The sequence below is a fragment of the Caretta caretta genome, chromosome 1 (assembly GCF_965140235.1).
Source record: "Caretta caretta isolate rCarCar2 chromosome 1, rCarCar1.hap1, whole genome shotgun sequence".
In the NCBI taxonomy this organism is placed as follows: Eukaryota; Metazoa; Chordata; order Testudines; family Cheloniidae; genus Caretta; species Caretta caretta.
Genome location: NC_134206.1, coordinates 4,277,647 through 4,298,591, shown reverse-complemented (window position 1 = coordinate 4,298,591; position 20,945 = coordinate 4,277,647). Strand labels below are relative to the sequence as shown.

At 45.3% G+C, this 20,945-nt stretch overlaps 2 protein-coding genes across 2 annotated transcripts; one reads left to right on the top strand and one right to left on the bottom strand.

The window, feature by feature from the left end:
- The first annotated feature begins 4,122 nt into the window (after positions 1 to 4,122).
- LOC142072766 (olfactory receptor 52E2-like) lies at positions 4,123 to 5,061 on the top strand. The gene has a single exon (XM_075130743.1). It carries the CDS (start codon positions 4,123 to 4,125, stop codon positions 5,059 to 5,061), a length of 939 nt encoding a protein of 312 aa, XP_074986844.1.
- An 11,166-nt stretch (positions 5,062 to 16,227) lies between these two features.
- Positions 16,228 to 17,199, bottom strand: LOC125626650 (olfactory receptor 52N4-like). Its single transcript, XM_048829926.2, has one exon. The coding sequence runs from the start codon at positions 17,197 to 17,199 to the stop codon at positions 16,228 to 16,230; it is 972 nt and encodes a 323-aa protein (XP_048685883.2).
- Positions 17,200 to 20,945: the final 3,746 nt, after the last annotated feature.

Here is a 20,945-nt window from a genome sequence, read left to right as displayed (position 1 = left end):
GGAATATACAGGAGAATGATAAAGGTCGCTGCCCAGCACAGCAACTGTCAGACAAATGAGATTCATACACTCATTCTCAGGGCTCTGCCTTCCTGTCGCCATAAGGAGATTTCTTCTCTATGCTGGGTGGATTTTGGTGAGTTCCCATTTCTTAATGAAAGTTATTGCTGAGGGATTAGAAAGGGTTCCAGGGCCCAAACCAAGAACTATCTGGGCAGGAATTCACCAGCATGGTACTTGAACTGTTTAATGTTATCAGAAACACAACAGATTTAACTACTACAGTCTTGTGGCACCATCAGCAATTAACAACATGGAAAAGCAGCCTCAGGAAGGTGTGTCTGGGTTTGTAACGGGCTGCAATACATTCAAGCTTTATGTCAATTTGAGGAAAATTTACTCAAGCTGGCTCCGTTCAGTCTCAACATCCTCTCTCCTTCCCACCAGGTCTGTCCCTCTCCTTCCCTGCACAGGCTGAGCTGCTGCTGGGGTTCCTTTAGCCCCCAGAAAGGCAATTCAGGACGATCTCCTCCTTTTCCCCGGTGCAGGCCGACACTGAGTTTAACCTCGTCTGAGGAGATATTGCTGTGATCGGTCACTGTGGGGTCTGTCACCTGGCTTTGGTCCTGGGTGAGGGGTATCACGGTGTGGCCGGGCTGGAAGTTGTGAGGGTGGGGGACAGACTGAGCAGGCAGTCAGCACTTTAGGTTGTGGAGGCAGGCAGGTGGATGTACACAGAGAAGTACTGGAGGTTGTTGGGGGCAGGCAGGTGGATGTACACAGAGAAGCGGTCAACACTGGTGGTTGTGGAGACAGAGAGTGGGGAGTTCATGGACAAGTGAGTAGAGCTGCTGAAATTCAATTTTTCTTCGTGATGGTTGGCATTTCACTGGTGAAAGGAAACATTGTTCTTTGCTCCTCAGTTGTTTCAATTTCCCATCATATTTTGACCCCGTGTCCGCATTCTCCTTCCCCATTCCAGGTTGCCCTGATTCCAACAGCACGCTGGTCACCAGTGTCTCCTCCATGCTCCCCAGCCGTCCCTGGCTCCTACACATTCCAGGTTGCCCCACACCACACACAGCTCTTCCTCTGCAGTGGGTGAGGTGCCTCCTGTGACACCTTCTCCATTGTCTGGAGGGAGACCAGTGACTGTGTCTCATCAGTGAGAAATCCCACACAGGGAGTGGCAAATGCCAGGGCACGTCTGCTGCTGATCTTGGTGCATTCATACACAATGTGCATGGCTTCGGGGACTGCTGCACAGGAACAATGCACAAGCTGAGAAGTATGCACATTGTATAACAAGAGTGGGCAACTCTGGGACATATCAGGGCCTATATAAACACCACTCATTTTCAGGAGCAACTGTCAGCTGCCAGAAGCAGTGGGCAACTGGAACACAGACATTAAACCCAGGATGCTCTGGGCCCATTTGTTAGCCACCTCTGTTAGTCATTAATAGCAAGGATTTCATGTGGTCAAGTCATTATTTTTCTCTCCTAAAACATTCATCCATGCAGTGCCTCAAAAGATCTCTCTTCCTCATGAAATACACATCTAATGTAGATTTCCCAGGTGCCATCGCCATGAAAATAATAAATGCCTTCCTTAATCTCAGGCACAAGCTTGCAGGCAAAATGCCTCCAGGCAACTCCTGGGGACATGTTAATAGATTCCCAGGCCAGAGGGGATTGTTATTATCCGGTCTGTATAACACAGGCCTAAGGATTTCCCCAAAATTATTCCTAGAGCAAATATTTTAGAGAAATATCCAACCTTGATTTAAACTTTCTCAGTGATGAAAAATTCTCCAAGACCCTTGGTGAATTGTACCAGTGGTTAATTATGCTCACCATTTAAAAATGTACAACTTATTTCCAGGCAGAATTTCTTTAACTTCAACTTCCAGCCATTGGATCATGTTACACCTCTGTATGCTAGGCTGAAAAGCCTATTAGTAAATATTTGTTCCCTGTGTAGGTACTTAGCAGACTGAGATTTTTGAGTCTATTTAGTTTACCAAAGATGGTTAAGGGGTGACTTGATGACAAGCCATTGCTATAAGGCAGGTTTCCTAACCTTCTAATAATACTTGGCCTCTTCCGTGTATCAACATCCATGTTTAATTTTAGGCACCAGAACTGGACACAGGATTCCAGAAGCAGTCGCACCAGTGCCAAATACAGAGGTAAAATAAATTCTCTACCTCTCCTTGAGCTTTCCCTGGTTATCATCCCAGGAACACACTGGCTCTTTTTGGCTGCATGGTCACACTGGGGGCTCATGTTTAGCAAATTATTCCTTCATACCCCCAAATCCTGTTCAGAGTCACTGCACTTCCCATGAGAGTCCCCCATCATGTAAGCATCATCTACGTGTTCCTAGATGTAGGTATCTATCTACATGTTTATATTAGAAAACATATTGTTTGCTTCGTCCCAGTTTACCAACCAATCCAGTAGCTTTGAATCATGGAACTGTCCTCTTCATTATTTACCGTCCCCAAATTTTTGAGTCATCTACAAACTTCATCAATATTCAGGCATGAGAAGGGTAAGCACCTGATTTGCTGACACGTTTCTGCTTACAATTGTCAGTTTACACCTGTAACTTATGTCTCACACAAAGCTGGGTGCCAACATGAAACTGTGTCAACAAAAGACACAAGGGAAGTAACAGAGGTGCAGACCTGTAGCCCTAAATACCAAGACTCTTGTGTCCTTTGTGCCCATTCTGTTGAGCACAGTCATAGCTCAGCATGATAATGCCTGTTTCCATGGTGGAAACTTGGCTCCTTTCGAACACAGGAATTGCATCGTGGATCAGACCTATGGTCCATCTAGTCCAGTGTCCTATCCCTGACAGTAACAGCCCCAGGTGCTGGAGAAGAAGGTAGAAGAAACCCAGCAGTGGGTGGATGGGGGTGGGGGGTGACCTGTCCATCATGAGGCTGTCACCCTAATACCTCACAGCTAAAGACTATCTCAGGCCCTGAAACACGTGGGTGTATAGGCTTTCCAAAATATTTATTTAGCTGTAAGTATTCTAACTGGATAATGTCACAATCCATGTAAATGTCCAAACCCTTCCTGATTATTACATAGTTTACGGCCTCGACTACCTCTTGTGGAAATGAGTTCCTCAGTCCAATGAGTCATTTAGTGAAGAAAGCATTCTTGATTTATCTGTTTTGAATTTGCCATTTTTCAGTTTATTTGAATGTCCTCTTGATTTTGTGTTATAAGACAGGGGGAACAAATTCTCCATGTACTTTCTACCAGTCAGTATTTTACAGACTTCTCTCATATCCCCTCTTATTCACCTCCTTTGTAAGGTAACAATCCCAGTCTTTGCAATCTCTCTCCATATGAGAGATTCCCCAGCCCTTGATCAATCTCGTTGCCCTTGCCTGAACCCCTGTATCCTAAAGTTTCCAGTGTGAGAAGCATGCCCTGGAGTACACAGAGGAGTCCACGGGAGGGTGAAATATTAATCTCATGGCAGTGTATTTTCTGTACAATTCCCCATTTCATTCCTCCTGTACCCCAATGTTTTGCTTAGTTTCTGTCCATGCTCATTCTGCGATTAGGTTTCAGAGTAGCAGCTGTGTTTACCACGGTTTACGTGTTATATGTTTACCACGGTTTATGTGTTAGTCTGTATTCGCAAAAAGGAAAGGTGTACTTGTGGCTCCTTAGAGAGTAATAAATTCTGTGATTAGGGTTTCACAGAGCTGTGTACCATGACCCCAGGACCCTGTCCTGCGTTCATACAGTTAAATTAGAACTTTGTAAGGTGTGTGAGGAATTCAAGCTTTTCTTCCAATGGGCGTACATGTTGCAGTTATTCACATTAAAGTTCATCTGCCATCATGCTGCCCATTTACCTGGTTAGTTAGCTCCCTGAGAGGACTTCTCTGGACTTGACTATGACCGAAATAATCTTTTGTCATCTGCAAATCTTGTCACCTCACTGCTCACCCCCCTTTCTAGATTGGTAATACCTATAAAATATTTAGTGTAGTACTTGTTATAAAGCATGTAACCCCCCTCACTGTGCTTCTCTCCCTTCACAGGCACCTGGAGCATTTCCGAGCCTGATCAACACGTCAATCATCTCATGGCAGCTTTCAACCTCACCCTTTCTGGCACTTCAACATTCATCCTATTGGGCATCCCTGGCCTGGAAGCTGACCACATCTGGATTTCCATCCCTTTCTTTATATTCTACATTATCAGTCTGTTGGGAAATGTCACCGTTCTGTTTGTTGTAGGCAAAGAGCAGACCCTGCACAAGCCGATGTACCTGCTGCTCTGCATGCTGGCGCTCACAGATATCGGCATGTCTACCTCCGTGATGCCAAAGGCATTATGTATATTTTGGTTCAATTTGAAACGCATCACTGTGCGTGGCTGCCTCACCCAGATGTTCTTCCTTCATGTAGCTTCTGTTATGCACTCAGCCGTCCTCGTGACAATGGCCTTTGATCGCTATGTTGCCATATGTAACCCTCTGAGATATGCTAACATTGTCACCAACGCACAAATAGCTAAGCTAGGGCTAGTGGGTTTGATAAGAGCTGTTCTCTTCATTTTGCCCCTGGCCCTGCTCCTGAGCAGGCTGCCATTTTGTGCAAACCACATTATCTCCCACACGTACTGTGAGCACATAGCTGTGGCAAATATATCATGTGGGGACATCACAGTCAATAGGATGTATGGCTTAATTATAGGATTTGTAGTCATCGGTTTAGACCTGACACTCATAGCCCTCTCCTACTGTCTGATCATCAGAGCTGTCCTTAGAATCTCTTCCAAGAAAGCCCACCAGAAAGCCCTCAACACCTGCACAGCCCACATCTGTGTGATGCTGACGTCTTATACTCCCTCCCTCTTCTCCATTCTGACACACCGGTTTGGTCAGGGCATCGCTCCGCAGGTTCACATCATCTTGGCCAACCTCTATTTTGTCATCCCCCCCATGCTCAACCCTATCATTTATGGAGCTAAAACCAAAGAGATTTGTGACAAAGTGGGCAAATACACCTGCAGAATGTAATCACCTGGGGCCACTGATTTTAAACCTGTGTGACAAGAGTGGGAAAGGAGATCTCCTCGTTAAACAAGAGTGCTCTGTCTCAATTTGGCTAAGCTCAGGAAATTGGTAGTTCACAGTGTGAGAACATCTTCACACTTAAGGTCTTATCACTCTATGACCAAGCACTGTTCTTTCGGTTGCTGAATTCCCTCTCTCTGATCATTCCCTGACCTCTTTCAGCGTCACCTGTCAGCCCAAAACCCCCACACACCCTGTCTGTTGGCCTTTCCATGACTTCCAGACCACCAGAATATACTGCAGCTTTCTGACTCATGGTGGCTTTCCATTAGTCACTGTATGAATAGGGCCTGGAGCAGTTTGGATGAATGGAAGCAATGTTTTATTATCATATGTGCAGCAATCTTGTGAATAAAATTTACCTGATTTTTCTACGTCTAATCCTTCAGGAGGCCTGGAGGGGAAACTAATACAGGAAAGCTTCTGCAGGAATTGAGGACATTCTACTAGAGCTTGTTGGTGAGAGTTATGAAACTTTGTGTTTTTGAGAACTGGACCACTGTGTTTAACTACAACGTCACCTTTGGGTCAAAAACTTACCACTTTTAACAGTTCATTTGGTTGTCGCTTTTCAGCTTGGACTTTCAAAACACACACTAACCGTTCTCGCCTTCTAAGGCATCAAAAATTGGTGTCAAAATTTCATGTTGGGGTTTGTCATGAAACAGGGATGGCCACCAAACATCCTGGTGGTTGAATCACTTGCAGTACTAAGTCCTTCTACTCTGCTTAGCCCTGCACGATGTTGATTAGCTGATCTCATTTTTGCCTTTGTTTTGTGGAGACACTGGAAAGTTGGAGCAGCAGTGGAGAGTTTTGCCAGTGGTTCACTGGCCTCATACTCAGGACAACCAAGTTGAGCAGTTTTGGACTGAGGTTCTCAAATACATAAATGCTGCTGAGGACAAAGTCTCTGGTGAACTTGGCTCATTTGCTCTGTTTTTGCTGTCACTACCTTCTAGCAATGCTGAAGTTGAAAGACTGCTATCTCAGCTGAACTTGATTGAAACAAAACTGCGCAAAAGGCTGGAAGAGGAACTTTCAGAAAACATGCTTTGTGTTAGGGCGTATATGCAACAACACAGAATTTGTTGAGAATAGTTTACACCAATGAAAGAAATGATCGCACTGGTCATTGCTGACGTATGACTAGCAGCAGAAGCATTCTCCTTCTGACGAACACAGCAAGGATGAAATATTGCCTTTTAGCAACTAACAGTAACAAACTAATTCAACTCAAAATATGGACATTGAGTACCATGATTCAATGCATTAGAAATAAATATATTTTTTTGTTTTTGCACTACATACACTTTGGGCTACTTTGGGGCTATTTTTAACATTTGCTATTTTTAGTTTGAAATATCTGCCAATCCTCAATCGGGATACAAGTACCAGCATTGGGGTTTTGAATGTGATTTGATTTTCATCTCGCTTTGTTTTTAATGTGGATGAACTCCTGCTGGGACTTGTATTATTTGTTTTTTAAAATCCAGTTTGTACTTAGGTATCTAACAAAAACTTTCATCTGTTACTTGATGTAGAGACCAATGTGTTTAAAAAAAAACCAAACACCTTTGTCTCAATAGATAGATTGGGCTACTTTGGGGTTAGTTTTTAAGTGATTTGGGGCTATTAAGGCTGTAAAAATCTGGAAGCTGCAGTACGGAGTCAAAGTTGGGCTGGAGGCAGAGCAGCACCACTGAGGCAGAGCTGTGGGGGGGCTGAGCAGACTGGAGCCAAACGTTGGAGCAGCGGAGGGGCAGGTGGTGACAGTGGGGCTGGTTGCTGCTCCCCACTGCCAGTGGGAATGCCCAGAAACTCCCTCCTACTCTGGGAGGGGAGGGGTTAGAGAACACTTTGGAAGGAAGGGGCAGTTGTAGGGCAAGTCCAGGTGCAATGGGGCAAGCTAGCAGTGACTTTACAGGGGTCAGAGCTTAGGAGAAGCAGGGTGTGAAGGTTGGCTTTGTGTATGGGGCAGAGGGAGGGAGGGAGGGGAGAGTCTGGGTTGAAGGTGGAGTTGGCTCTGTGTGGGGGGGCAAAGGGAGAACAGAAAGGAGAGACGGGGTTGAAGGTGGGGTTGGCTCTGCATGGAGCAGGCAGTCAAAGGGAGGGAGGTGACGGCTCTGGGCTTGAAAGTGGGGGCTGGGCAATAGCAGGGTAATTGAGGAGGACGCCTGTGTGAAGGTGGGAGTCAACTGTGGGGCTGGGGGTCCGAAGGAGGGGCAGGAGAGGGGAAGAACCCAGGGTGAAGGTCGGGGTAGGGGCTTGAGGCTGGATTGTGATGGAAAAGTGTGCGTGTGTCTTAGTGGCCCTTTCTCCCTGCAAAAAACAGTCAGCAGCAAATTTCCTCCCCAAACCCCACCCCGGTAACTTTACTGGTTCACCTGAAGTTTTGAGAGATGGTGAGGCAAAGGGAGAAATAGGCTAAAGAAACTAATTTTTGGAAAAAAAAAGTTTTTTAAACATTATTGTACCAAAGTAGAAAATCCAGCTTTCAAAAAACGAAACATAACTTTGGGTGGAAGGGGGGCGGGGGGAGATGCAGATGAAATTCCACTGAAGGCTACATTTGGGCCTAATATGGCTCATAAATGTGCCAATTAAGCGCTTGTTTTCAGGGCCCCAAGCAGGTCATGGGCTTTTAAACAAAAAAGAAAAAACTAACAACACCCACCCGCCCACACAAGTACACTAAATTCAAAAGTATTTTTGATATATTGATGCTAGCCCAGTTTGTTCTCTAGGGGCTGAGTGGAAGTCTCAATCAAATCAAATATGTTTGGCGCCAGGCCTACAAAAGGTTAATCCGGCCCTGATGGGGAACCAGGGCTGAGCTACAGCAGGGCCATAGCCAGGGGAGTGGATGCAGCCATGCCACAAGTAACATGGCAGCCAAGCATGATGAGTGGCTGTGGAGAGCAAGGTGGGGCCATGGGGAGAGGGGCCAGCACAGGGGGACACTGCGGGACAGGAGGACTTTGAAGGCTGGACTCAGAATGGGGGACATGAACCCAATGGGAGGGAAGATGCTGGGCAGAAGGGTCCTGCCACTTAGAGCCTGAGGGCGTGTGGCCACTGTCATAGCAGGTCTCTCACCCATGGTATCACCACACCACAGCCCAAGTCTGAGGGGAGGCCTGGGATATGTGGGGAACAGACTGAACTTTTCTCACACCCCAGAGACAGCTGTTTGTGGTGGTTTACATGCCCGTAGGGAAGGTTCTGTGTTTCCCATATTTCTTTCTGTTTGTTCCTTATTTTTCTTGCAATTGCCGTTTAATCAATTGTAGGTGGTTTGACTGTAATCAGTGATCAGTGGGTCAGGGAAGTGACTGGTGCGGAGAAAGTGCCGAGCACCATATACACTGTCCTGAGTTATCGTGATGAGATTGGGGGTCAAACACAGGGCCGGCCTTTGACATGGGCACTTCAGCAATGGCCCAGGGCGACATACTGAAAGGGGTGCAGTTTGATACCTCCAATGTGACCTGACCTGCTGACCAAGAGCTAGCTTGCCCCGGAGGCAAAGGTGGCCCTATTGACTGTGCTCACTAAGCCAATCTGCCGTGAGGGCAATAGCAGCTTATTGCCCCTGACCATGAGGGCACATCACCCAAAAGGCAAGCACAGCCACACTGACTTGGATCACTGGGCCCTATCGCTGTGAGGCAAAGGTTAGTCAGGAAGTCTTAGTCATGGGGCCATAACATTCTTGCCCTGCGCCAAAGGTGAATGGGCTGTACTTGCCCCACAACAGTGACAACTTTCTGAATCAGAAAGTTAAGAAAACATGTAGGGGGGTCATTGATTGTGGTTCTGGTTTTGACCAACATTATTTAGTTGCAAAGTGAAAGTGGTGGGGAACTTGGGGAAGTGAACATGAGCTGATAGAATTCAAGATTCTAAGGAAAGGAGGACATGCAAACAAAACACAGACACTGGACTTCAAAGAGGCAGATTTCAACTAACTCAGAGAAATAGTAGGCAAGGTTCCACTGAAAGACAAATTAGAAAGAAAAGGAGTAGAAGGGGGCTGGCAGTTCCAAAAAAGATATAATTCCAAAGGCTCAAAATCAAGCTATTCAGATGCAGTGAAAAGATAAGAAGAGCCACTCAATGTGTCCACACAAGGAACTTTTTAGCTAGTTAAAAACCAAAAGGAATACATACAGGAAATGAAAGGAGGGGCATGTCACAAAGGAAGTATATATGGCAATAGCACGTGTGTGTAGGTACAAAATCAGGAAAGCCAAAGCAAAGAATGAGTTATAGCTGGCAAGAAATGTTAGAGATCACAAGAAGGGGTTCTACAAATATCAGACTATAAAGAAAGATCAGAAAGGGTAAGGGTCTGCTACTCAGTGGAGAAAGTGAGCTGGTAACAGATGATAGGAAGGCAGAGCAAAAACAAATCATACCAAACCATACTGGTGGATGGGGGGAAAAGCGATGGACATAAAAGCCATGCTAAAGTCCAGGTATATTGACATATCCCCACGTGACATTCCAATAAGTAAGCTGGAGAAATGCAGGCTCAGTAGAAGATAGATGATTGGTTCAAACAATCACAAACAAAGAGTAACTATTAATGGAATGCTGTCAGATTGGAAGGAGGTCTCAAGTTGGGTTTCACAGGGATCTGTTCTGGGGCTGATGTTATTTAATGAGCTGGATACAGGTGTGACGGGTTGGAACACAGAAAACCACTTGGGAACTGCCAACTGATCTACTGAGACTACTTCTAACCCATTTTCCTGCCAGCTTGGGACTCCAGAACCTTGCCAGTTTGACCAAGATATGTTAGCCTATTACAAACCCAGATCCAGGTCTAAACCACGTCCCGCGACAGCTGCAGGCTTAACTGAAAACAGCTTAAGAAGTGTTCCTGTCTCCAACACTTAGATGCCCAGCTCCCAATGTGGTCCAAACCCCAAATAAATCCATTTTACCCTGTATAAAGCTTATACAGGGTAAACTCATGAATTGTTTGCCCTCTACAACACTGATAGAGAGATATGCATTGCTGTCCCTACCCACAGGTATTAGTACATACTCTGGGTTAATTAATAAGTAAAAAGTGATTTTATTAACTACAAAAAGTAGGATTTAAGTGGTTCCAAGTAATAGCAGACAGAACAAAGTAAATTACCAAGCAAAATAAAACACAAAAGTCTAAACCTAATACAGTAAGAAAGTGATTACAGATGAAATCTCACCCTCAGAGATGTTCCAGTAGGCTTCTTTTACAGACTGGCCACCTCCTAGGCTGGATCGAGCAATCACTCACCCCGTGGTTACTGTCCTTTGTTCCAGTTTCTTTCAGGTATCCTTTGGGGGTGGAGAGGCTATCTCTTGAGCCAGCTGAAGACAAAATGGAGGGGTCTTCCAGGGGCTTAAATAGACTCTCTTGTGGGTTGAGACCCCTCCTCTCTCCTATGCAAAATCCACCTCTTGAATGTCTCCAGGAAGACTTCTTATGTGGATTGTAGTCTTTGAAGATCCATTGGCAGTTAAGTGTTTCTTGATTGGGCACTTAATTTGCACATTCCTTTCTCAAGAAGCTGACCAAATGCTTTACTAAGGCTACTTAAACTCAACAAGTACACAGCCAATATTTGAAATATTTGTATTTCAAATACAAATATGACACATGCATACAAATTAGGATGAATATATTCAGTAGATCATAACCTTTGCAGAGGTATGTTACATGGCATATGTAACATAAAACATATTCCAGTTTTGTCATATATAAATACATAAGCATATTTCCATAAAGAATTATGGGGTGCAATGTCACAATAGGAACAGAGACAATATTGATAACACTTGCAGATGACCCCTCAAGGTCCCTTCCAGTCCTACACTTCTATCAATCTATGATACAAGGCTGGACTCTGTCTTAAAAAGTTACCACACAAATCCAAAGAGTCTGAGGGTGAGAGTTTGCTTGCTCTCCCCTGCATCCTTAAGCAGTCAGCCATAAAATTGTTCCGCTCTGAAACACCAGAAACCAAATCTGTCCTCAGACCCTGAAGTGCAGTGTGCTCACTTACAGAATGAGCATGGAGACATTCCTGTTCCAACACCATTGTGTTCCCAACAAGCTGGCCAAACACAACCATTTGGTCATAGGGCTGAATAAATTCCCTAACAGCTTTTACTCCATCTGAGACCCTCTCAAAGCTATCCACACTGGATCTTTCAAAAGGAAAGTCAGTGGATCCATTCACAACAGAAAATTTCTGGCTGTTAGGAACTGAAACTTTCTTGATTAAATCACTTTCATGCCCTTCAGTTGCAGCAAACTGCTTGAACAGATTACCAAGAGGATTCCTTTCCCTAGGAGCTTCTCTAAGCCACAGTTCATCCCTCACAGAAATTATGCCCTTACCCTCTTCACCTGGGGCTTCCTCTGAAGGAAAACTTTCCTGAGCAGCAACATACTCTTTCTGGGTCTCACTGACATCGAGGATCACCTTGGACTTATCAGGTGGATCCCGACACAATCTCCTTTCAGGCAAACTGCTAGATTTCATAGTCAAAAGGTCAGAAACATTCTCCATGCTTTTGCCACCTACAAGCTTTTCCTTCTTGCTACAAATTTCCAAACTCTCAGTAGGTAACACAATCAAATTACCTTTATGCTCTTTTTGTGCCCTGTTTAGGATATCACCCTGATCAATCAGAGCTGATACACCCTTTTCCAGCCACACATTAGCAAAAGGCAAAATACAAGCACCAGAATTGTCTGGTTTCTGGGATTTTGGTAGCACACCAACTGGACGCAACCTAGTTACAATGCCATTCTCCCTAGGAGACACAAACTTAGGACCATTTCCTTCCTGGGCTTTAGTTGAATTCAGAACCAACTCTGAAACAACTGCACTATTCTCAACCATCACAGACTGAAAGGCATCTTCCGTCTGCTTCACAGACAAAGAAGAGCTGGAGACACATTCTCCTTTTCCAGACACACAGCTTGGGATCTCATTCCCCATGTCTCAGACACCTGCTTGGAGATCAGGGTAGCTCCCTCCATAGGCAAGTCAATACCCCTGACAGACACAGGCACATTTCCTTCACTGTCACAATTCTCCACACAGGTAACAGGTAAGGTCCAGGGACACCCATCTTCCACTATCCTTGCCTTCCCAAACTGCTGATTAGACAAAGCATCAGCTCACAAGGCTGCCTTGGCTCATCCAAATTTTCCTTACCAGGCACATGGCCACTCCTAACAGATAAACTGCTGCTCTCCTCACTACACTGAGCTACTTCCAGTAAATCACAGTTCCCCTTTTTAGGTTCACTTTTATAAGCTGTACTAGCCAAAAATCCATTACCCAACAAAAATCTACCCTTTTCTTCCTCAGCTAGGCCTTTAGCCTGACCATCCACTTTAATCTGCTCCTGAGAAACATTTGCCTGACCAACGAGTTCTTTCTGTGCTTGATCTACTTCCAGGTTTACTTCCGAGACATTAGACAGACATTTAGAAATTTCATTCTCAGACAAACTGTTCTTTTCCTCAGACAAACATTTGGAGAAACCCTCCCCAGGCAAATCAATGTCCATAATAGACACAGGTTCAAGATAATTCCTTTCCTGTGACTGGCTACCTGGACTGAACAAAGCTTTAATATTTTCCCCAATCAAAAGATCCTTAGGCAGCAAGGTCCTTACACCAGTTATAACTTCATGCTTAGTACCATTCCATTCAAGGTGGATTCTGGCTAAAGACATGCTTACAGTAAGCTCATAGAGGACTACAACATTCACACTCTGATTTGGTAAGTAATCTTGCTCTTTACAAGATCTGCTTTAACAAGAGTGACATTAGAAGCTATAATTTGCCCTAAACAGCTTTTACCATTGACTTTTACACACTCTATGAATTTTCCCTTACCACTCCCATACAGAGCATTGGCACAATTTATGGGGTCACCTTGTATTGAACTCACAGGCACTTACCATTATCAGATCTCTCCGTTCTTGATTTGTAGCTTTCTTTTTACAGCTTATCCCATTTTCTGAGCACAAATCTTCCAGGGTTTTTTTGTCAAGGAACTTATATGCTTTTTGCTAAGCCACTGCAAGTGCTCTTTAACCAAACTCTCATGACCAAAATTCAAATTTGGATAGTGTGCAGTTCTGACCCAAAGCTTAATTGACCTGGCTTAATTGACGTGGATCCTAGCACGACTACACCACTGTAACGATGCTGGCTTTGTGGGACCCAGCTGAGAGTGTTAATCCTGGACAAATTGCTTAAAGCAGGGCAGTTACAGCCCAGGCCTGGGGTTCCTTTGCACACCAAGGCAAACCAAACCAGCCAAACAGAGAAGACTTTGGTTTTACCCCACTGGCTAACCATAAGTCATAAAAGCAATTCCCTTGGACAATCAAGTTTCCCAGTATCACCACCAGTGCCACTCGTTATGGGGATGAAGGGTTATGAAAACCAATACCCCAGCAAAAGAAAAAAGGGTTCTCCTAATCCCAAGGGACCAAGCCCCAGACCCAGGTCAATACACAAATCAGATCTTACCCGCCAATCACGCTGTTGCTAATCCTTTAGCATCTAAAATCTAAAGGTTTATTCATAAAATGAAAAAGATATAGATGAGAGCAAGAACTGGTTCAATGGAATCAATTACATACAGTGATGGCAAAGTTCTTGGTTCAGGCTTGTAGCAGAGATGGAATAAACTGCAGGTTTAAATAAAGTCTCTAGAGAACATCAACAGCCAGGACGGGTCATTCAGTCCTTTGCTCAGAGCGCCAGTTTTAGGCAAGAAGCAGGACTGAAGACAAGATGGAGATGAGGCAGCTGCATTTTCTAGTCTTTTCCGGGTGTAAGGACACCTCTTTGTTCTTACTGTGGAAAATTACAGCAAAATGGAGTTTGGAGTCACATGGGCAAGCCACATGTCCATGCATAATTCAGTTCTTTACAGGAGGCAGCCAATGCTCACATGCCATTTTCAACGTTCTCAGGAAGACTTCTTATGTGGACTGGAGTCTTCCAAGGTCCATTGTCAGTGAAGTGTTTCTTGGCTGGGCACTGAATGTACACATTCCTTTCTCAAGAAGTTGACCAAATGCTTTACTAAGGCTACTTCAGAATCAGAACACATTGATATACAAGTACATAGCCAATATTCATAACTTCAACTAAAAAAAACTATTCACCCTATACAGATAGTATAATCATAATAAGCAAATCAGAACCTTTCCATAGATAACATTTGTACAGTATTTCTTCTAATAAATATCAGTGGTTGCATCAATGATCTGTACGGTCACAGATTATATTAATAAGGTCACAGGAGTTTGTTCTGCTTTGAGCAGGGGTTGGACTAGATGACCTCCTGAGATCTCTTTCAACCCTAAGTTCTATGATTCAATGAACAAAAGCCCAAAGATCACTTACTGAGGTTGGGGATGGCCTGCAGAAGGGACAGCCTGAGAAGGAAGCTTTCTTCTCTCGTAGGAATACTGGGCTTCACTGATCCCTCTCATTTGCTATTTGGACTACCCCAGCAGGACAGAGCCTTTGGACTGAGCTGGCCCTAGGAGGCTGGGCCACACCATAGGAAGAGGCAGTTGTCGCTCAAAAAAAAAAAAGAGAGAGAAAAACCTTGCTGCTGTATGGAGCCACCACAAGGTGTCTCTTAGGGTGAGCAGGCACCCTTCACGGTACCTTACCACAGAAGGAGACCTTGGGACTTTCGCAGGGAGGTGGTAGGAAGTGGCCAAGAAGGGCCACCTTACATAGGCAGCGGGTATAGTACGCCAAGGGAGGCTAAATCTCCACTGTGCGGCGGACCCACCTGCCACATTTCAAAGTGTGGACACCTGGGCTGTGGTGGCTCATGTCCCACCTGGTCTCTGCCCCTCATGCCCCTCCCCTCTTTTCTTCCATGACTTCACCTATGCTCCATTCTTCCTTGCGACACCTGGTTACCATGGCCTTTGCTGAGTCCTGACTCCCTCCTCTCCTCCAACCCCTCCTCCGTGAACTGCCTGTCTGCCACTCACTGAGTCCCTCCTCTCATCCACTCACCTTCCCTGTGGCCCCCCACCTCCCACATGCTGAGTCCCTCCTCTGCTCCACCCCCACCCACTGCTCTCTGAGTCCCTCCCCCTAATCCCTCATCCCCCAAAGCTTCTATTCCCTGGGGCATCTCTGTGTAATAGAGAACCACATTTCAAAGTGGTCCCTGGCCTCCTGTGTTCAAGCCTCCTTCGCTAAGATGTTCCAGTATCAGCAGGCACAGCGGCAGGAGGAGTCCCACAGCTGGACCAAGTGTAGGATCCAGATCTCAACCAAAAAGCAGAGGCATGCAAATGCCATAAGTGATTAAGGGCATGTCTGTACTACAGGATTAGGCCAATGTTATTTAAGTCGATCCTCAGCCTCTGATTTAAGCAATCCTGTTTTACATGTCCCCACTATGTTCATTGTGTCGGCTAAGCGCATCCTCACTAGCTGGGCTTGTCAGCATGCTCTTGTCTAACACTGCAGTTTATTAGATTGAGGCACACACAGACATAACCAATAGGTCTAGAATATTCCAGATATTAACCTAACACCTGGAAAGGAACTGAATAATAAACAGCAGGTTCGCAGTGGGCAGTTGGTCACCCATTGGGGAGAAAGAGTGTCAGGAAAAAGTTCTCTCAAGATGGTTTCTGAGGACTGCTCCAAAGCGCAATATAATTAGCTAATCTTTTATAATGTCTACAAAGCATAGAGGCCATAGTGACCCCTACTGGATCACCACTTTTTCCAACTTTCAATAAACTTTGAATATCAAAGGTGTTTAGATTTAAGGTTTTCATCCATTTATCTTCTCTCTTTCTCATGTATTTACTTGTCTGTCCACTCCTCCCATTGCAATTAGCTGAAACTGCCTGCCAGATTTTGACCTTGCATCTAAAAACCTGTTTTCTAATTAACCCTTAACTATGTGGTGTTCTATATTATTAATTCATTGTGGCCAGTGCACATCACATGGCTGCGATTAGCTTGATAACATTCTGAGGTAAACATCCCTCAAAATCCAGGGTAACATAATGCAGTTCCAAAACCCTCTCTTGTCATGCGGGTTTAAAGTCAGTACCGTGAGGTGAGTACATTCTGCAGATGTATTTGACCACTTTGTCACGAAGATCCTTGGTTTTGATTCCATAAATGATAGGGTTGAGCATGGGGGGAATGAGGTAATTGAGGTTGGACAAGATGATGTGAACGTGCGGAGTGATGCCCTGACCAAACCTGTGTGACAGACTGGAGAAGAGTCCAAGAGGATAAGCCATCAGTAGCGCACAGATATGGGCTGTGCAGGTGTTGAGGGCTTTCTGGTTGGCTCCCTTGGAAGAGATTCTGAGGACAGCCCTGATGATCATACCGTAGGACAGGCCAATGAGCGTCAGGTCGAACCCAATGATTACAAACGCCATCAGCAAGCCGTACACTCTGCTGGCTGTGATGTCCCCACATGACACCTTTGCCACAGCCATGTGGTCACAGTATGTATGGGGGATAATGCGGTTGGCACAGAATGGCTGCCCGCTCAGGAGCAGAGACAGGGGCAGAGCAAAGAGAACAGCTCTTATCAAACCCATTAGCCCGAGCTTAGCTATTCGTGCATTGGTGAGGATGGTGGCGTATCTCAGAGGGTTACATATGGCAACATAGCGATCAAAGGCCATTGTCACTAGGACAGCTGAATGCATAGTAGAAAATGCGTGAAAGAAGAACATCTGGGTGAGGCAGCTCTTCACAGTAATGCTTTTCAAATTGAACCAAAAAATACACAGTGCCTTTGGCACAAAGGAGGTAGATGTGGTGATGTCTGAGAGCGCCAGCATGCAGAGCAGCAGGTACATCGGCTTGTGCAGGGTCTGCTCTTTGCCTACCACAAACAGAACTGTGAAATTTCCCAACAGGCCCATAATGTAGAATGCAGAGAAAGGGATGGAAATCCAGATGTGGTCAGCTTCCAGGCCAGGGATGCCGGTTAGGATGAATATTGAAGAGTCAGAGGGGGAGAAGCTAAAATTTGCCATGAGGTGGCCGGTGCGTCGATCAGGCTCAGAAATGCTCCATGTGCCTGTGAAGGGAGAGAAGCATAGCAAGGGGGATTACACAGTTTATAACAAATAGTATGGTAACTATTTTATAGTTATTAAGACTATAGAAAGGGGGTTAACCAGTGAGGTGGCAAGATTTACAGATGGCACCATATTATTTTGGCCATGGTCAACTCCAGAAATAGATTGGATCTGCCGTTGCAGCTTGAGTCCTGTATGTTTTATGTGCTCTTGCCAAGAATTGAACAAAATAGGTACTCTATCTATACAAGCTCTGGCAAATGTTTGGAACCCAATTAACATCAAGCCAAGTTAATGTTGTCAATAGTGTAGGAATCTCGGCATTTAGCCATGAAAGGTATATGGTAGTGTGCCTCAGTTTCCCTTCTTATACAGCACATGAGGTCTGGAGTTCCTTCTCTCCTGTAAAAAGTTTCAAGACTGTTCACAGACACTAACTTTGAAATATCGCAATCACAACGTCTTTTCACATAAAGTGTTTTCTCATGCATCACTCTTAACATGTTCAAGGGATTTTCCAAACGATTAGGCACATTGTATAGCTTTACAGTTCTTGGTATTAGCAACACATTACTTCCAAAAATCACCACTGGCAATAACAACAAATCCATTGCAAATGTCCATCTACAATCATATTTGTCATGCCACACCTTTGGCCCAATACCATTGGGATTTTGGGGTTTTAGGGTTAACCTGTGGCCTCCCTTTGCAAAATTAAGTTCTCTCTTTCCTCCTTGTCCTGAAGGATGAAATCCTGATTTCTCTTGCTTAACAGAATCCACTGACTGATTGGGTGTGCCCTCTGTGCTAACAGCTATTAGCCAGTCTTTCTTCTCCCTGTCAGCCAGGTAATTTGCATCCAACCAGACAGGAGCCCCTTTACCAGTGTTCAGATCCTTAACTCTTACCAATTCCAAGGCTGGACTCTGTCTTAAAGAGATACCATCCATTTTTACTAGCATATTAGATGCAAGATTCTGTTGTCCTTCCATTACCAACCTCTGTTTCCACATGGAAACAGGTGTTAAATTCACTGAGAGACTACAAGTCATAGGCAAAATGTCTAGAGGTGAGAGTGTACCTGCCATCCCTGGCCTGCATTCTCGAGAGATTAACTACACAGCTCTTCTGCTCTGCAGACTTAGCTACCCAGTCTTCCCTCTCAACCTGAGAAACAGACTGTTCAGTGTGATCACTTTAGATAAAAGAAAAGGAGTACTTGTGGCACCTTAGAGACTAACCAATTTATTTGAGCATAAGCTTTTGTGAGCTACAGCTCACTTCATTGGATGCATACTGTGGAAAGTGTAGAAGATCTTTGTATACACACAAAGCATGAAAAATACCTCCCCCCACCCCACTCTCCTGCTGGTAATAGCTTATCTAAAGTGACCACTCTCCTTAAAATGTATATGATAATAAAGGTGGACCATTTGCAGCACAAATCCAGGGTTTAACAAGAACATCTGTGGGGGGGGGGGGATAGGTAGGAAAAAAACAAGGGGAAATAGGTTACCTTGCAGAATGACTTAGCCACTCCCAGTCTCTATTCAAGCCTAAGTTAATTGTATCCAATTTGCAAATGAATTCCAATTCAGCAGTCTCTCGCCAACGTACATGGCAGAGGGGCATTGCTGGCTCATGATGGGAGACAGGCCAGTCCTTGACTACAGACAGCCCCCCAACCTGAAGGAAATACTCACCAGCAAACACATACCATGCAACAGAACCACTAACCCAGGAACCTATCCTTGCAACAAAGCCCGTTGCCAACTGTGCCCACATATCTATTCAGGGGACACCATCACAGGGCCTAATCACATCAGCCACACTATCAGAGGCTCGTTCACCGGCACATCCACCAATGTGATATATGCCATCATGTGCCAGCAATGCCCCTCTGCCATGTCCATTGGTCAAACTGGATAGTCTCTATGTAAAAGAATAAATGGACACAAATCAGATGTCAGGATTTATAACATTCATAAACCAGTGAGAGAACCCTTCAATCTCTCTGGTCACACGATTACAGACATGAATGTTGCCATATTACAACAGAAAAACTTCAAATCCTGACTCCAGCGAGAGACTGCTGAATTGGAATTCATTTGCAAATTGGATACAATTAACTTAGGCTTGAATGGAGACTGGGAGTGGCTAAGTCATTATGCAAGGTAACCTATTTCCCCTTGTTTTTTTCCTACCCCCCCCCCCGACGTTCTTGTTCTGGATCTTTTCAAAGCAAAGTTAATGAATTGATTCTTAGCAGAACATTTCTGGTTTCAGGAACTGAAACTTCCTTGATTAAATCATGTCCACACCCTTCAGCTACAGCAAACTGCTTGCACAGATTACCATTACCTTTTCCTAGGAGCTTCTCTAAGCAACAATTCACCCCTCACAGAAATTCTGCCCATACCCTCTTCACCTAGGGCTTGCTTTAAAGGACCATGTTCCTCAGCAACAACAGACTTTCTGGCCCATCGGGGCAATTTTTACACAATCTCCTTTCAGGCAAGCTCATAGCCTCACTAGATAAAAGGTTAGAGGTACTTTCTTTCCCACTGCAATTTTCCTGACCGTCACCAGCAACATGCAAGTTGTCAGGCTCAAAAGGCTTAGGAATCATTTCCTCCTTGTTACAAGTTTCCACATTGCCAATGGGCAACACAGTCAAATCACCTTCATGCTCTTTTTGTGCCCTAGCTGATCAATCTGATCACGCAGACCTGGTATACCCTTTCCCAGCAACACCCCAGCAACAGTCAAAATAAAAGCACCAGAATCGTTTGGTCTCTGGGATTTTGTCATGACACTAACTGGATGCAACCCAGTCACAGTGTCATTCTTCCCAGAAGACCCAAATCTAGGACCATTCCCTTAATGGGCTTTACTTGTATCCAGAACCAACTCTGAGACACCTGCATTACCCGCCACCGTCACAGGCTGTACTGGTGCCTGCCTTGGCATTTGCCCCTTGGGTGTGATATATCTCACTGGCGAGGCACAGTCACTGATTACCCCCCAGCCAAGGGAGCAGGTGTGACAGGAGGCACCTCACCCCCTGCAGAGGAAGAGCTGTGGAGAGCGTGGGGTGGCTCCGAGATGGTCAGATCTAGGGACTATTGGGGAGCAAGGAGCAGACACTAGCGACCAGCGAGCTGTTGGAATCGGGGCAGCCTGGGATGGGGAAGGAGAGTATGGAGAGGGGGGCACAGAGTATAATGGGAGATTGAAAAAGGTGAGGAGCAAACTGACGGGTTTGTCCCACGTGGCACCTGGAGCTGGGGTTCCACCGAGTCCTCTGACTCCTCAGCCTGAGCTTCCTCTCTCAATGGGCTGTTGTGACCCGCTAAAGACCCGCTCCCAGTGTTGCCTCCACCAGCATTCCCACAGGCAGGGACGCACCCGGCTGCAGGTACAGGCAGGCTCTGACCAGCCTCTGCATGAGCCAACGATAGAGAGATTACAGCCAAAATAACCCCCAGCTCCCTAGCCCACGACCCCAGAGCTGTACCGGACTGAACTGGTCCAAATTCCAACCAGTATGAATTTCTTTCCTGGTTTGCCCCTCCCTCAATGTGGGGACACATTGCATGCTTTTGGTAACCAAGCTGATATTCCCCCGCGCCCCACACACTTCACTTAACGGCATCCTGCGTTTTGATTAAAACATCAAACAAGTTTATGAATTACACCTT

What these genes read in the sequence shown, in the direction of transcription:
- LOC125626650 (XM_048829926.2), bottom strand. Translation starts at nt 17,199, where the DNA reads ATGGCAAATTTTAGCTTCTCCCCCTCTGACTCTTCAATATTCATCCTA.
- LOC142072766 (XM_075130743.1), top strand. Translation starts at nt 4,123, where the DNA reads ATGGCAGCTTTCAACCTCACCCTTTCTGGCACTTCAACATTCATCCTA.